Source organism: Ahaetulla prasina, chromosome 15 (genome assembly GCF_028640845.1).
Source record: "Ahaetulla prasina isolate Xishuangbanna chromosome 15, ASM2864084v1, whole genome shotgun sequence".
NCBI lineage: Eukaryota > Metazoa > Chordata > Lepidosauria > Squamata > Colubridae > Ahaetulla > Ahaetulla prasina.
In genome coordinates this window covers 17,881,378-17,897,489 of record NC_080553.1, presented here as the reverse complement: position 1 = coordinate 17,897,489, position 16,112 = coordinate 17,881,378, and the positions used below count along the sequence as shown (strand labels likewise).

At 44.8% G+C, this 16,112-nt stretch overlaps 1 protein-coding gene across 1 annotated transcript in view; it reads right to left on the bottom strand.

Moving 5' to 3' along the window:
- Window positions 1-16,112, bottom strand: part of CUX2 (cut like homeobox 2) — a 95,057-nt gene that overhangs the window by 18,654 nt on the left and 60,291 nt on the right. The window contains exons 3-6 of the mRNA XM_058158695.1: window positions 15,567-15,614; window positions 6,367-6,445; window positions 1,451-1,567; window positions 287-407 (exon numbers count right to left, since the gene is read on the bottom strand). Coding sequence (XP_058014678.1) covers window positions 287-407; window positions 1,451-1,567; window positions 6,367-6,445; window positions 15,567-15,614 — 365 coding nt within the window. The remainder of the gene's footprint in view (window positions 1-286; window positions 408-1,450; window positions 1,568-6,366; window positions 6,446-15,566; window positions 15,615-16,112) is intronic.

Below are 16,112 nucleotides of genomic sequence, written 5' to 3'. Positions count from 1 at the left end.
TTTGTAGAGGAATGGTTTTCCAAGATGTTTGGAGCTCACTGAGGAAAAATGGGTGCTTCTTACATAAAATTCCTTCTAAAAAATCCTCAGGCAGCATAAATGTTGTTGCAAGGTAAACCATGGCGCTGAGGCAACCTTTCTAGATCTTGGGAAAAGCAGAAGGTGCAGCCTGAAATTTCAGGTAAGGCTGGACTTAACCACCTCCTTATTTTGTTTGTTTTCCTTTGAGGAGAACAATTCTCCCATCTACCTTCCCATCCTCGCCTCCCGGCTCATACTCACGTACTTTTGCTTCTCAACCTCATTTCTCTGCAACAACGAGTCGGTCAGCAGGGCTTTGCTGTTAAGCCCAGCAAGCTTGGCCTCTGAAACCGCCAGCCCACCAGGGAGGGGTCCTTCTTTTGGCTCTGTGGGGGAGGGGAAATGTACATCAGCCACAGGATCGGTCTAAGCCGGATAAGTCTTGGCTAGTTATCCTTGCTGTCTGCCTTCTTTAGATCAGAGGTCCCCAACCTTTCGGACCTCAGGGATCACTAAATTCATGATTTTAAATTCCGCGGACCACTAATATGATCTAACTAATGACTGGGTGGGCGGGCGTGGCAATGTGGTCATGTGACTGGGTGGGCGTGGCCAACATGATGTGTCTCACGTCGAGGGGCACCTTGCCAGCCTCTACTCGCCTGGGCTCCTTAGGGCCCCAACAGGAAGCAGTTGTTGGAGCTAAGTGTCCACCAGGAGAAAGAGTTGGCAAAACAGCTGGCTCAGTTCAAATTGGATTTGGCCGAGAAGGAGGCTCAGCAGAAGAACCTAACTGAGGACTAGGAGCATAGGCTTTCCAAGCAGAGGGAAGACCTGGGGGAGTGCAAGGCCAGGTACAGGCACCTGGAGGCTCAGTTGGCTGAGATGGTCAGCCAGTTCCAGGCCATGATGCAATCCCATTGGAACGAGCCCTCCTGCTCTTCGCCACCAGCAGCTCTTCCCTCCAGCCTTTGCCCAAAGCCTCACACCTGGAGGCTGAAGCAGACCCCCAAGTCAGAATTTCTGCCTCCCTCCGACCCACACAAAAAGACCCCAAAGGGGGAGACTCTCTGCAGCAACACAAACATTCATTGCATGTATCCTGCCCAGGGACCGTAGTTTGAGGACCCTTAATTTAGTGCAATATAAAAAATGCAAATAATTTTTCTGCGACCCACCAAAATTTTCTCGCAGACAACCAGTGGCCCACGGACCACCAGTTGATGACCGCTGCTTTAGATAATTTCAGCTGCGGTCAACCAGCCATGGACCTCAAAAGGTTGCAAAAACTCCTCCTTTCAAGCAGGGCCTTGAAGCTCTAACAGACCCTGACTGAACTCTGAACCTTCCCCTGTGCTGAGGCAACAGGGAAGTTACTACTAGTTTACTTTAGGCTCTGCCAGTGGAAGAACCAGGATCACTCGGGTACCTTTGGGGAACAGCAGCTCCTTCTTCCAGGGCCGGTTCAACTCCTTCAATGGGGGCTTCTCGGGGCCAAGGCAGTGGAGCGTCTGGTGCCGCACTTCAAGGCTGGGCACAGGATCAGCTGGAGGGGAGAGAAGAAAGGCGGAGGTGACCTTGGAGGTCCATCACACGCAGAAGGCACCTCTCCAAAGAAAAGGAGGACAGTGTTGATGCTGTCTTCCTTCAGAGGAGGAAGCCATTAGCTCAGCCCAGACATCCCTAAGAGGAGGAAGCAAAAATGTAAAATCACTAACATTATGGACAGAGACAGAGACAGAGACAGAGACAGAGACAGAGAGAGAATGGGTGATTAGATATAATAGATGATAAATAGAGAGAGAGAGAGAGAGAGATGGTAAGATGATGATGAGAGAGAGAGAAGATGGTAAGATACTATAGATGAGAGATGAGAGAGAAAGAGAGAATGAATGATTAGATACAATAGATAAATATACAAATAAAAAAGAGAGAGAGGGTAGATGATGAGGAGGACGAGAGAGAAGATGATAAGATACTATAGATGATTGATAGATGAGAGAAAGAGAGAGAATGGGTGATTAGATACAACAGATAGATGATAGATAAATAGACAGACAGATAAGAAAGAGAGAAGAATTGAGAAATAGAAATGAATGATTTTAATGTTATATATTTAAGTGAATTGTAGTAATGTATTTGACTGTAGTATTTGGATAAGTGGTTAAAGGAAGAAATGGAAAAGAGGGAAGGAATTGGCTTATACATGTAAAATTGTATGAATATGAATTTTTGTGATTGGAACAATGGAATTTAGGGGAAATGTTTGAAACTATATTATGTGATGAAAAGGGAGTAATGGGGAAAAATATTTGAATAGGAGGATTGATTTCAAATTACAGGGTTAACTTGGAAGCAATGAGAGGAGGGGGGAAACAAAGAAGAGAAAAAATTGTTTAAGATTGGAGATTAGGGCGAATGGAAAGATTAGTTATATAACAGAAACAAGGAAAAGAAAATTAAAATTAGAGAGAAAGCATATTATGGCAAAAAGCGAAATAAGCTGTACAACTTTATGACTCGGCCAATACTCTGTTCAAAAAAAATGTATTGTTTGTTTGTGTATGTTTCTTAAAAAATAAAAAATAAATTTATTAAAAAAGAGAGAGAGAGAGGTAGATGATGATGATGATGAGAGGGAGAAGATGATAAGATACTATAGATGAGAGATGAGAGAGAGAGAGAGAGAGAGAGAGACAGACAGACAGAGACAGAGACCCTCTGAAATGATTTGAAGCCCCCTCCCCAGAATGGGTATGTCCATTAGTCTGTTTCCCTGATCCTATTAAGGAGGTCACTATTTTCTCAAACATTTTGCCACCCCTAAAATAGAAACCCACCACCGGGATGTTCTCCACATTGAACCAGAATATATATGCTGTGTTTGCCTCTTGCAATTCGTAGGGCTTGGGCGGGGTGGGGTGGGGTTTAAGCGTTGGTGAGCCAGGTTAGAAGCCCAACCTTGAGGGATGGATGGGCTTCTCCTCCCCTTCCCACAACCTTGATCTGAAAAGAAATGGGGGGGGGGGAGGACGGGAAGAAGCGAGAAACCAGCCCCATTTTTCCACATTTATTAAAAATGATCCAGGCTTGTAAATTAATTTGTTTGTGTCGTACAATGGCAGTGCAGATGGACTCATTAGCATGCACACCACAAATAATTAAGGATGCATTTTTTTTTTAAAGCCGGCCTTCCTAATGGGGTTTGCTGGGTTAATGATATCAGTGCATAATTACCTTGGCCTGGGAGGCATTAGGGAGCCCCTCCACCCCACCAACCAGGCAGGGCTGGCTAATAATGGTGGGTTGCCCCGAGAAAGGTAGGGGCCTCTTGGGAGCACACCTGTTTTTACCTGCTCTCTGCCCATCTCTGCCTAAGCAAACAGGCGTTATGGGCAAAACGTGCCGTGGGATGGAAACAGAGGCAAAGCAGACGCTCCCGAAAACGGTGGGACCGCAAATGCAAAGGGCACCTTGTGTGTGTGTATATATATATATACATATACATACATACATACATACTTGTGTGTGTGTGTGTGTGTGTGTGTGTGTGTGTGTGTAGGTCTTTGGTTATTCGGGTTTTTTCCCGTGTAAAATTGGAAGTGTCTTGGCGACGTTTCGACAAAGTCTCATTCGTCATCTTCAGGCTGGTGTTTACAGCTTCGTGCTCCTAGAAGCACGAAGCTATAAACACCAGCCTGAAGATGACGAATGAGACTTCGTCGAAACGTCACCAGGACACTTCCAACTTTACGCGGGAGAAAACCCGAATAACCAAAGACACACACACACACACACACACACACACACACACACACACACACACACATATTAATTAAAAAGAAGATGTCATCTTCCTCACAGCGACAGATTTAATCATACGCGCCGCAGATTTAGCAGAGTAATCAATCAAATCTGTTTTAAATCAATGCAGAGTTCTTAATGAGAGGAGAGCTTTGACCAAATGGGGTGGGGGAGGAGGGGGGAAAAACCCAACCAGATCTGCAAATATACAGCAAAAGCATTTTGGCCTCGGATTTCTGGATGAGCAGCAGCCACCACAGACCTCTGAGGCACAAAGATGCCGGATGGTCTTCCATTCCAGGTGTTAGCCAGAGGTGTCCAACCTTGGCCCCTTTAAGACTGGTGGACTTCAGCTCCCAGAGTTCCCCGGCTGGAGAATTCTGGGAGTTGAAGTCCACCAGTCTTAAAGGGCCCACGTTTGGACACCAAACAGTCCCTGGCGCTCATCAATGTTTCAGCCTTTGTCTGATGCTCAGGAGTACCTGTTCAAATGGTGACCCGCCAAGAGAAAGTTCGTGGGGGCAGATACCTTCCTTGCCAGGGTCAAAGAGATACTAAGAATTGGAGGCCATAAAAGGGCAGTTGTGTCTCTTGTCAAGGACCCACGTGTTGACATATGTCAGCTGCAGTGGTGGGTCATCAGTGGGAGACATGGAACATAGCTGGTCTTGGAGCAGTAGGAAATAAAGGCCGGCTAACAGCTTTACAGCTGTTAATAACATCTAAGATAACGATATGGGCCATTAAGCCACACGCTTGAAGGTGCTGGCTGATGAGCAGGAATTCCAGCCGTCAGGTCTAACGGGAGACAGAAGGAGCCGCTTTGGCTTGAGGAAAGAGCAAAGGGGCTTGGAGGTTCAACCTGGGGGTCACAAGCAGCTATAGCAGGGCCAAAGATGAGGACATGAAGATGAGTCTTCCCAGATGTGCCCAACGGTGCCCAACTGATAGCTGGCTTCTCCCAGTGACCAACTGGGTGTCCTTGGAAACCCTAGAACATCCAGTTCCAGAATTGCAGCAGACTCAAATTCATGCTCAATCCAGAAAATCTACCTGGCGGCTTTGGGCCAGTTCCTATTTTCTGAGGGTTTATTAGGAGGACCGCAAAATCTTGGAAGGAGGAGAAACGAATATAGTTCTTTTTATTTAATAATAATAATAACAACAGAGTTGGAAGGGACCTTGGAGGCCTTCTAGTCCAGAACTCTTGAACTTAGCCACAACAGGCTCCCAATTCAGCCTTCCAGCTGACTGAGTTTCCTACTACCTACTTGGGCCTGGGTCACAACATCCACCTGCAACCAGGACACAAACAGACCAAGAATCCAGGGATCCCGACTGTCCACCCAGGCTCTCCTTGCCTGGCCCAGGAGATGCCATCCTGAAGCCATTCACACTGGGGGAAGTTGCTAATGTGGGGAGAAGCAAAAGTCCATCTTTAGAAGGTCCCGGCTGTCTTCACTGTGTTGATGGAAAGCGCCTGCTTGTTTAGATCCAAAGTTTCATCTTCAGTCTGCAATTCTGGGGACTCTTAGAAAGCAGGATTGGTGCGACACATCTTGTGGCCAACCCCCAACCCAGCTTCTTCCTTAAACATTTCACTTAGCAGCTAAACAGAGCTGTTTGATCAAGTCAAAACACATAAGCAACCGAAGGGGTTTAAACTCCCAAATTTCTACTTTGAAATCCCCGAGAAAGCTCCATTTCACCTCCTGGGTAATGTATTTAGGTTTCCCACAGCCCGGTCTTTACTTAGTAAACTATTTTTTTCTCTCTCCCCCTGTTCTGTTCCCAACGAGAGGGAGCAACGCATGCAAAAGACAATGAAGAAATCAGTTGTCACTGCCACGGGTGTTAAAATGAGGCTTAAATCAATCCATTCTCAACAATGACTTTAATTATGCTTTTAACGTGATTTTACTGCTTCCTCTCCGCCCTCCCTCCCTCGCCTAGCCCCTCCTAGCCCGATTCCCCACGCCACATCTGGGTGAACAATATCAGAAAAATTTACAATATCCCCCCCCCCTTTCCTGTAATTACAGACGGCGCAATCCCAGGCTTAGTATATCAAAACACTTTTTCTCGGGCGAGGTTTGCGCAGACGGAAGCCATTCAAACTTCGAAAGGAAGAGAGGAAGAGGAAAGGCAGGAGGAGGAGAAGGAAGAACGAAGGAAGGAAGGGAAGAAGGGCATGTGTGCCAATCACTCCAATAAGCCCAACTGGAATTAAAATATGTGTCAGATATTGGGACGTGCAGGTGTTTTTGCTGATTAAACACAGGACCTCAGTAGGACAATGGCTGCAGCTATGTGGTGGTCTTTAGATCCTGGAAAGTCACTGTTTTGTTCCTAAGAGGGTCTGTGTAACAAGGCTGTTTCCAGGCCCCGAGGCCCAGGCCCCGAGATGGAGCTCCAGATCAGGGGTCCCAAATGCTCAGGGTCATGTCCCTAAAGTTCCTGACTAGATCAAGAGGGCTTCCGAGGAGCGCAATGCCCACCCACCCCTTCCGAGCCTGCCTGAAGGAGACCCAGCGGCCGTACCTGGGGCTTTGAGTAATTGCTTGTAAACAGTCAGGAACGCTGCCTCGGCTTCCTTGGTCCGTTTGCTGAGAGCAACCACCTGAGGGAGAAACATAAAAAAACCAACAGCCCGGTTAAGAAACCAGGGAGAGAAAGGGCACCGCCAGAATGAAAGCTGCAGCCGCTTCGGGGGAATCGGGAAGGAAAAATTCCATAAAATTAGGAAATACCCAGCTATATTTGCCACTGCAAATATTACTCTAGAAATCCAACCTCAACCTCAGCGAAGCTCTTGTAGATGGAACCCCACTCGGTAAACTTGATCGACTTCTAGTGAAGGAACCTCTGGTGGAATGTAAGGCTGGGAAGGAAGGAAGGAAGGAAGGAAGGAAGGAAGGAAGGAAGGAAGGAAGGAAGGAAGGAAGGAAGGAAGGAAGGAAAAGGGAGGGAGGAAGGGAAGGAAGGAAAGAAAAGGGAGGGAGGGAGGGATGGAGGGAGGGAAGGAAGGAAGGCAAGAAGGAAGGAAAAGGAAGGGAAGGAAAGAAGGAAGCAAGGAAGCAAGGAAGAGGGAGGGAGGGAAGGAAAGAAAGAAGGAAGGAAAGAAAAGGGAGGGAGGGAGGGAGGGAAGGAAGGAAGGAAGGAAGGAAGGGAGGGAGGGAGGGTTCTCCCACCCCCATCCCCTTAAACTTAAAAGGACAAAAACAGAGACTGCAAATCTTTCACCCAAGACTGAATTTAACTGGCGTGTCATTCAGAAGGGAAGCATTTACAATTCTCCAGTCAGCAGAGCTGCTTTCTGCCTTGGGGGCTTCTCTCCCCTTCCCCGTGGAGATCGCCTTACCTTGAGCGTTCAAGCATGTTTCTTGCCTTCTTGACACTTTCAGATGGAGCTGAAAGGTTACCAACCAATCCGTGGTCAGTTTCCATAATTGGCCTAAACGCAGAAGCTTTTCTCCTGGTTCAGTCACAGTTATAAAATAGAGGAATGCAATACATCCTCCAATGCAGGGGTCTCCAACCTTGGTCCCTTTAAGACTTGTGGACTTCAACTCCCAGAGTTCCTCAGCCAGCTTTGCTGGCTGAGGGACTCTGGGAGTTGAAGTCCACAAGTCTTAAAGGGACCAAGGTTGGAGACCCCTGCTCCAATGCATCCTTTTTTTTTTTTTTTTGGAACCCCAGAAATTGTGGCCCCCCAAATGGTGAGGGCAAATTTGGAGGAATGATAAGTTGATAGTTGGAGAAATGGGGGAAATGATTGGCTCAGAGGAGGGAAAAAAATCCACCCAGTTTGGTGATGCCAGGAGGTCCTGGACTCGCCTGTTGTGGCTCTTGGACTCTCACTTTGGAAGGTGCCCCTCAACAGCCTTGCCGCGGGATGCTTGCGTGGTAGGCCCACCTGTTTCTAGCCCTTGGCAGAGAAGCTCTGAGAAGTTGGTCAAGCTGAGAAGATCAGCAAGGGGGATGAATGTAGTAGCCCACTCCCCAAATATTCTGTCCTTGCTCCCCGGAATCTGAACCCCCTCCCTCTCTCCCTCCCTCCTCTGACTTGTAAACCTCGACATATCATTAACTTTTTCCTTCTCTGCGTGTTTCTCTCTTTCTGCCTTCCTTCCACGCACCCGACTCAAGGTGAGAGAAAACACAACAGCGCACTCCGCAACGACACAAGATTGATGAATTACATTTCTGCTCCGGGTCTTTTCCATGGCTGGTGATTTTCCAGCAAAGCAATTATCACCATAGAATACATAATGGCCTAATTAATTACTACTGTCAGGCCGGCCTCTATGCTATGATTATACCTTATCAAGGCATCCCTCTCTCTCTCTCTCTCTCTCTCTCTCTCTCTCTCTCTCGTTTTTTTTAAAGCAACGCTGAGAAGCAAAAAATATTATTGCGAGAGATTTTTTTTTTTTAAAGTTCTCTTCTGTCTCTTTCTCTGCCTCTCCTTCCTCCTGCCTTCAATCTTTCTGCTGATATTTTGTCTGGGTTTATACTCAACCAGTTCAAAAATGCCTCTATGTGTAATTATTCCCATTCAAGCTTTAAACTCAAAGAAGATCTTAATGAAAAATGGAGCAACGGCTGACTTAAAGGAGAAGAAGAGAGGAGAGGAAAAAAGAGTTTTAATAATTTACACAGCCAAGAAGATGTTGCTCCTGAAGGAAAGGAAGTTGCTGCTGGCCATCCATTTTTGTCACGATACTTCCTGACAGGCACAATAATGCAGTTTTTGTTCACCCAAGGATGTTCCTCTCCTTAGAACTTTTTCAACAAAGCCCATCTCTCTCGTGCCACAGGGCAGCTGCTTCCCGCCTCTTCCACCCCTTGGTGGGACTATCAGCCGGGTTCAAAGAGGACCAGCAAGATCTCCCGGGCCTCTGACAGTGGCCTCAACCATAGAAGGCATGCTGTCTGCTCCAAGCTCTCCTCCAAAGGCTCTCGGCCCCTCAAAATCATTTCCAGCCCCCCTCAAACAAGTCTTTCTATCAAACTTGACTCTTGGGAGCTGCTGGGGAGGATGGGTTTCAAACTCTAATACTGCCCAAAGACGAAGTATTTTCTCGCCCGAAGAGGACTCAAAGGTGATGTCCAGGACTTGGTACGGCCACAGCCCTTGGTTCTATCCAGGGAAGAAAACAATGGGGACAAATGGGGTGCCCCTGAGCTCACCTTTCCATAAAGCCGGACAGGTAGATAAGGGTTGGGTTTTGTTTTTTTAAAGAATGATGTAAAATGCACAGGAACGAAAGAGCGATGTCTTCAAAACTACAGCCGTTGGTCTAAATTGTGTTGACTTCCTCACACTTCCTTTTTGTTTACAAAAAAAAAAAAAAAAAGGCCAACTAGCTCTCGAAGATGGTCAGATGTTCTGAAATTAGGGGACCCCATTCCTCTGGAACCGTGGCCAGTCTCCCGATTTTTTATTTTTACATGGTTCCTGTGGGTCCTTTTCCTTTTTTTCTTTTCTTTTCAAGTTAGCACTTTTGCATTGTTTAACTAATGGCTTTTTAGCATATGGCTGGGTGTTGTTTTACGTTCGTAATTACTGCATTATGTAAATTATGCTTTTAATGGTTGTTTTTAATTAAGCTGTTTGTTTTGCATTCTTTTGACCATTAGCCATTCCCTGGTAGAAGAGCAGGGGATAAATCCAGGGAATAAATATGCAAGAAAGCAGTTTTGGAGTCCCGATTTGGGAGAGAGAGCAGATTCTTGAAAGTCAGGGAGCTGAGGATGAAGTGGCCCAGAATCTGGATATTTGAAATAGTCTCAGGATGGCATCGTGAGAAAGTTGCCTTCCTTAATTTAGTATCTTAAAAAGCTTATTTGTAGCCTATGACTATCATTAAGTGTTGTAAGTGTTGTACCTTGATGAAGGTATCTTTTCTTTTATGTAGATTGAGAGCATAGGCACCAAGACAAATTCCTTGTGTGTCCAATCACACTTGGCCAATAAAAAATTCTGTTCTGTTCTGTTCTGTTCTGTTCTGTTCCTCCTCCTCCTCCTCCTCCTCCTTCACCGCCTCCTCCTCCTCCTCCTCATATTCCTAATATGATTTGATTGCTTATTTGTAGCCTATGACTATCATTAAGTGCTATACCTTAGAATTCTTGATGAATGTATCTTTTCTTTTATGTACACTGAGAGTGTATGCACCAAAGACAAATTCCTTGTGTGTCCAATCATACTTGGCCAATAAAAATTCTATTCTATTCTATTCTAAACTATTTTTTCCCCCAGCAACTGAGAAGTGGGAGAAATTAGCTGACCCAGCCATGATTCTTGCTCCGCCATCAAGTCAATGTTTCACCTACATTTTCATGTAAGAAAACTTTTAATTTAGATATTTAGATATTTTCATCCCTCCAAGAAAAGGAGGAGGAGGAAGAAGAAAGAGAGAGAGGAAAAAAGAGTTTTAATAATTTACACAGCCAAGAAGATGTTGCTCCTGAAGGAAAGGAAGTTGCTGCTGGCCATCCATTTTTGTCACGATACTTCCTGACAGGCACAATAATGCAGTTTTTGTTCACCCAAGGATGTTCCTCTCCTTAGAACTTTTTCAACAAAGCCCATCTCTCTCGTGCCACAGGGCAGCTGCTTCCCGCCTCTTCCACCCCTTGGTGGGACTATCAGCCGGGTTCAAAGAGGACCAGCAAGATCTCCCGGGCCTCTGACAGTGGCCTCAACCATAGAAGGCATGCTGTCTGCTCCAAGCTCTCCTCCAAAGGCTCTTGGCCCCTCAAAATCATTTCCAGCCCCCCTCAAACAAGTCTTTCTATCAAACTTGACTCTTGGGAGCTGCTGGGAGGATGGGTTTCAAACTCTAATACTGCCCAAAGACAGTATTTTCTCGCCCGAAGAGGACTCAAAGGTGATGTCCAGGACTTGGTACGGCCACAGCCCTTGGTTCTATCCAGGGAAGAAAACAATGGGGACAAATGGGGTGCCCCTGAGCTCACCTTTCCATAAAGCCGGACAGGTAGATAAGGGTTGGGTTTTGTTTTTTTAAAGAATGATGTAAAATGCACAGGAACGAAAGAGCGATGTCTTCAAAACTACAGCCGTTGGTCTAAATTGTGTTGACTTCCTCACACTTCCTTTTTGTTTACAAAAAAAAAAAAAAAAAGGCCAACTAGCTCTCGAAGATGGTCAGATGTTCTGAAATTAGGGGACCCCATTCCTCTGGAACCGTGGCCAGTCTCCCGATTTTTTATTTTTACATGGTTCCTGTGGGTCCTTTTCCTTTTTTTCTTTTCTTTTCAAGTTAGCACTTTTGCATTGTTTAACTAATGGCTTTTTAGCATATGGCTGGGTGTTGTTTTACGTTCGTAATTACTGCATTATGTAAATTATGCTTTTAATGGTTGTTTTTAATTAAGCTGTTTGTTTTGCATTCTTTTGACCATTAGCCATTCCCTGGTAGAAGAGCAGGGGATAAATCCAGGGAATAAATATGCAAGAAAGCAGTTTTGGAGTCCCGATTTGGGAGAGAGAGCAGATTCTTGAAAGTCAGGGAGCTGAGGATGAAGTGGCCCAGAATCTGGATATTTGAAATAGTCTCAGGATGGCATCGTGAGAAAGTTGCCTTCCTTAATTTAGTATCTTAAAAAGCTTATTTGTAGCCTATGACTATCATTAAGTGTTGTAAGTGTTGTACCTTGATGAAGGTATCTTTTCTTTTATGTAGATTGAGAGCATAGGCACCAAGACAAATTCCTTGTGTGTCCAATCACACTTGGCCAATAAAAAATTCTGTTCTGTTCTGTTCTGTTCTGTTCTGTTCCTCCTCCTCCTCCTCCTCCTCCTTCACCGCCTCCTCCTCCTCCTCCTCATATTCCTAATATGATTTGATTGCTTATTTGTAGCCTATGACTATCATTAAGTGCTATACCTTAGAATTCTTGATGAATGTATCTTTTCTTTTATGTACACTGAGAGTGTATGCACCAAAGACAAATTCCTTGTGTGTCCAATCATACTTGGCCAATAAAAATTCTATTCTATTCTATTCTAAACTATTTTTTCCCCCAGCAACTGAGAAGTGGGAGAAATTAGCTGACCCAGCCATGATTCTTGCTCCGCCATCAAGTCAATGTTTCACCTACATTTTCATGTAAGAAAACTTTTAATTTAGATATTTAGATATTTTCATCCCTCCAAGAAAAGGAGGAGGAGGAAGAAGAAAGAGAGAGAGAGAGAGAAGGAGGGGGAGAGAGAGAGAGAGAGAGAGAGAAAAGGAAGTTTCAAATAATGACTGTAATAAATGAAGGTAATTAATTGTAGTTTGTTCCTTAACTGTCTAGTCAGCTTAATTTTACCTTTTCATCTAATAATGAGAAAATAATTTTTGTGCTCTGAGGGTTAATGATATGTAACTGCAAGAGCTGCTAATTGCATGTTGCAAACTATTCATCAGAATCCCCATCTGTGCTACTTGATTATGTTTGCTAAATTATTGCTTTGAATTATCTTTCATAAAGCAACTTTTGTAATTAGCAGGGCCCTGGCTCTGCTCTTTTTGCTGTCTGAAAGGAAGGGCGGGGGGGGGGGAAAGCAAACCAAGAAAAAGAACTTTGGCCATTTCAATCTGTCGTTGTTCCACTTCCATCACCAGCAGCCTTTTGTCTTCCCTGAGTTGGAAAAATTAAACTTGGGGGTCTTATTTATCGAAATCAGGTTATGAGAGAAAGTCTCATAACCTGCCTCCTCCTGGGCAGAGGCTCTGCTATTCATTCCTTCATCTCGCCCACCGGCACAAAATTTGCAGAAACCCCAAGGTCTGTTAGCAATCCACAGAGCCATCAGGGTGGGGTTGGGGGCAGTGGGGGGATTCAGCCGGTCTGCACCTATTCGGGAGAACCGGTTGTTAACTTTCTAAGCAGTTCGGAGAACCAGTTGTCGGAAGAAATCTTATTTTGTTTTTTTTCCACTTTACAGGGCTAATCCTGTAAGGAAGGCAGGAAGGAAACATTCTGGTGGTGTTTCTAGCCCAATCTTTATTTCCCTGCTGACAGAAACTGCCTCTCTGGTTAACCCTTAGTACATTGTAACAGCTAAGACGAAGCGCCCATCGATGCGAGTGACATTGAGTTGGCCACACCCACATGGTCACATGACCATTGAGCCACGCCTACCCAGCTGGTCATTAGGCCAGAGAATCGATTGTTAAATTATTTGAAGCCCACCACTGGTTGGAGATATTGCCCCTATTCTCAAGGCCAGGGGGCTGCAATGAAGGGGACAGCCACAGATAGATCCGATTTCTCCCGCAGATGTCCTTGGGTTGCAAAAGGGCTGGGGGAACCCCGTTTTTCTCCTACCTTCTGTTGGGTCACTATTTGGATTCCATCTCCACATTCTAAGCAATCGTATTCATTGCCTTCATTCTATCTGGAGACCTCAAAGTGGGGGTCCCCTGGGATATAGACAAACAACGCCATCACTCTGCTAAACAAATAATTCCCTCAACACTGTCAAACTAGTTACTAAATCTGCACTACTATTAATCTTCTCATCGTTCCCATCACCCATCGCCTTCCACTTATGACTGGATGACTGTAATCTTGTTGCTGGTATCCTTAAGATTTATATTGACTGCTTCCCTGTGACTATCATTAAGTGTTGTACCTTATGATTCTTGATGAATGTATCTTTTCTTTTATGTACACTGAGAGCGTATGCACCAAGACAAATTCCTTGTGTGTCCAGTCACACTTGGCCAATAAAAATTCTATTCTATTCTATTCTATTCTATTCTATTCTATTCTATTCTATTCTATTCTATTCTACTCTACTCTACTCTACTCTACTCTATTCTATTCTATTCTATTCTATTCTATTCTATTCTATTCTATTCTATTCTATTCTATTCTAAGGATGATCTTGGCCCCAAGAGCCCAACAAACTCTTAACTGAAGGAGCCAATTCCAGAGGTTAACCTCATAGATTGAACCACTTTCTAGCACTGAAAATATTACTTAGTTGGGTAATAGCAATACCAATAGCGATTAAACTTCTATACTGTTTCACAGTGCTTTCCAGCCCTCTCTAACAGTTTACAGAGTCAGCGTTTGGCCCCCCAACAATCTGGGTCCCCATTTTACTGACCTCAGAAGGATGGAAGGCTGAATCAACCTTGAGCCTCTACAAGGAAATAACAGCTCCAGGAAAGGCTCAGCCACCGATCAGGGTGAACAGGTCAGGGCAGCACCACAAAACCATAGACTACTTCTCTTTGTCCAAGAAAACCATTCTTGGCTCTTCTTGGCTACCTAAATCCATTTTCTCTTCTTCTCCCAGAAGATCTACAGACTAAGACGAACGTCAAATGTAGTTCATAAAAATGAAACCGATGCATCCATCGTTTCAGCTGAACCATCTCTGATTTGCATTATTTCCATAGAGAAAGACTGTTTTTCACTGGCAGGGCAGCTTCAAACGTTCAGCCACAATCTCCTCATCTTAAGACATTCCGGGTGTAATTTCACAATGCAGATTCTGCTGATTATATATAAAGTGGCCTTAAGGCTTAAATAGATGAAATACGGGGGAGGGGAACCCCCACATATCTGCATCCTGTATATTTAATCTGCTTGAAATCCATATTACAGTCCTTCAGAAATTGGATGCTTGAAATAATGAAAAAAAATACAGTGGAAGTTGTAAGATCTCAATACAAACGTCCTTCAACTTGCTGAGGGACACATTATTGCTCCCTTCTTTCCATTCTCTCCATATCTTGGTGAGGAAGGTCAGGGCCGAAAGGAAGGGAGGTCCACAGCTCCAAATAATAATAATAATAATAATAATAATAACAACAGAGTTGGAAGGGACCTTGGAGGCCTTCTAGTCCAACCCCCTGCCCAGGAGGGAAACCCTACACCATCTCAGACAGATGGTTATCCAACATTTTCTTAAAAATTTCCAGTGTTGGAGCATTCACAACTTCTGGAGGCAAGTTGTTCCACTTATTTATTGTTCTAACTGTCAGGAAATTTCTCCTTAGTTCTAAGTTGCTTCTTTCCTTGATCAGTTTCCACCCATTGCTTCTTGTTCTACCCTCAGGTGCTTTGGAGAACAGCCCAACTCCCACTTCTCTGTGGCAGCCCCTGAGATATTGGAACACTGCTATCATGTCTCCCCTAGTCCTTCTTTTCATTAAACTAGACATACCCAGTTCCTGCAATCGTTCTTCATATGTTTTAGCCTCCAGTCCCCTAATCATCTTTGTTGCTCTTCTCTGCACTCTTTCTAGAGTCTCAACATCTTTTTTACATTGTGGCGACCAAAACTGGATGCAATATTCCAAGTGTGGCCTTACCAAGGCATTATAAAGTGGCACTAACACTTCACGTGATCTTGATTCTATCCCTCTGTTTATGCAGCCCAGAACTGTGTTGGCTTTTTTAGCAGCAGCTGCACACTGCTGGCTCATATCTAAATGGTTGTCCACTAGGACTCCAAGATCCCTCTCACAGGTACTACTATTGAGCAAGGTACCATATCTGCAAATACCACACCTTTTTTTCCCCCCCAGGTCTATAACCGATGCAAGCTTTGCGTTTTTGAACAAGAGCAGCCATTTTTTTTTGGTTACATTTGCACCCTCTCTCAAATTGGAATCCCCAATTTGGTTCACAAATTGTTCTACCCATGGTAAAAAACAAAAACAAATAAACAAACAAAAAAAGGTACCTTGTTACTGGTCTCTTCTTACCTCTGCCTGAAAACTTTTTAAGACAGGAGCCACCATATCTCGAACCTCCTGAAGGAAAGTGGGGGGGGAGGGGAGAGAAGGGATGAGAATCCTCCCGTTTAGACCTCTAAGGCATAGGAGGTTCAAGGGAAGGGCCTTCAACATTTGGATCTTAACTCAGATCCCCAACTTAAACGTTAAGTGTATAGTATTTGTGGCCATATTTAAGCATTAATTAGGGGGAGGAGGAGGAAAGAGGAAAGGAAGAGGAGGAGGAGGAAGAAGAGGAAGAAGAAGAAGAGGAGGAGGAGGAAGAGGAAGAAGAAGAAGAGGAGGAGGAAGGAGGAGGAGGAGGAGGAGGAGGAAGAGGAGGAAGAAGAAGAAGAGGAGGAGGAGGAGGAAGAAGGAGGAGGAGGAAGAGGAAGAAGAGGAAGAGGAAGAGGAAGAGGAAGAAGAAGGAGGAAGAGGAAGAAGAAGAGGAAGAGGAGGAGGAGGAGGAGGAAGAAGAGGAGGTGGAAGAGGAGGTGGAAGAAGAAGTAGAAGAGGAGGGGCAGGAGGAGGAGGAGG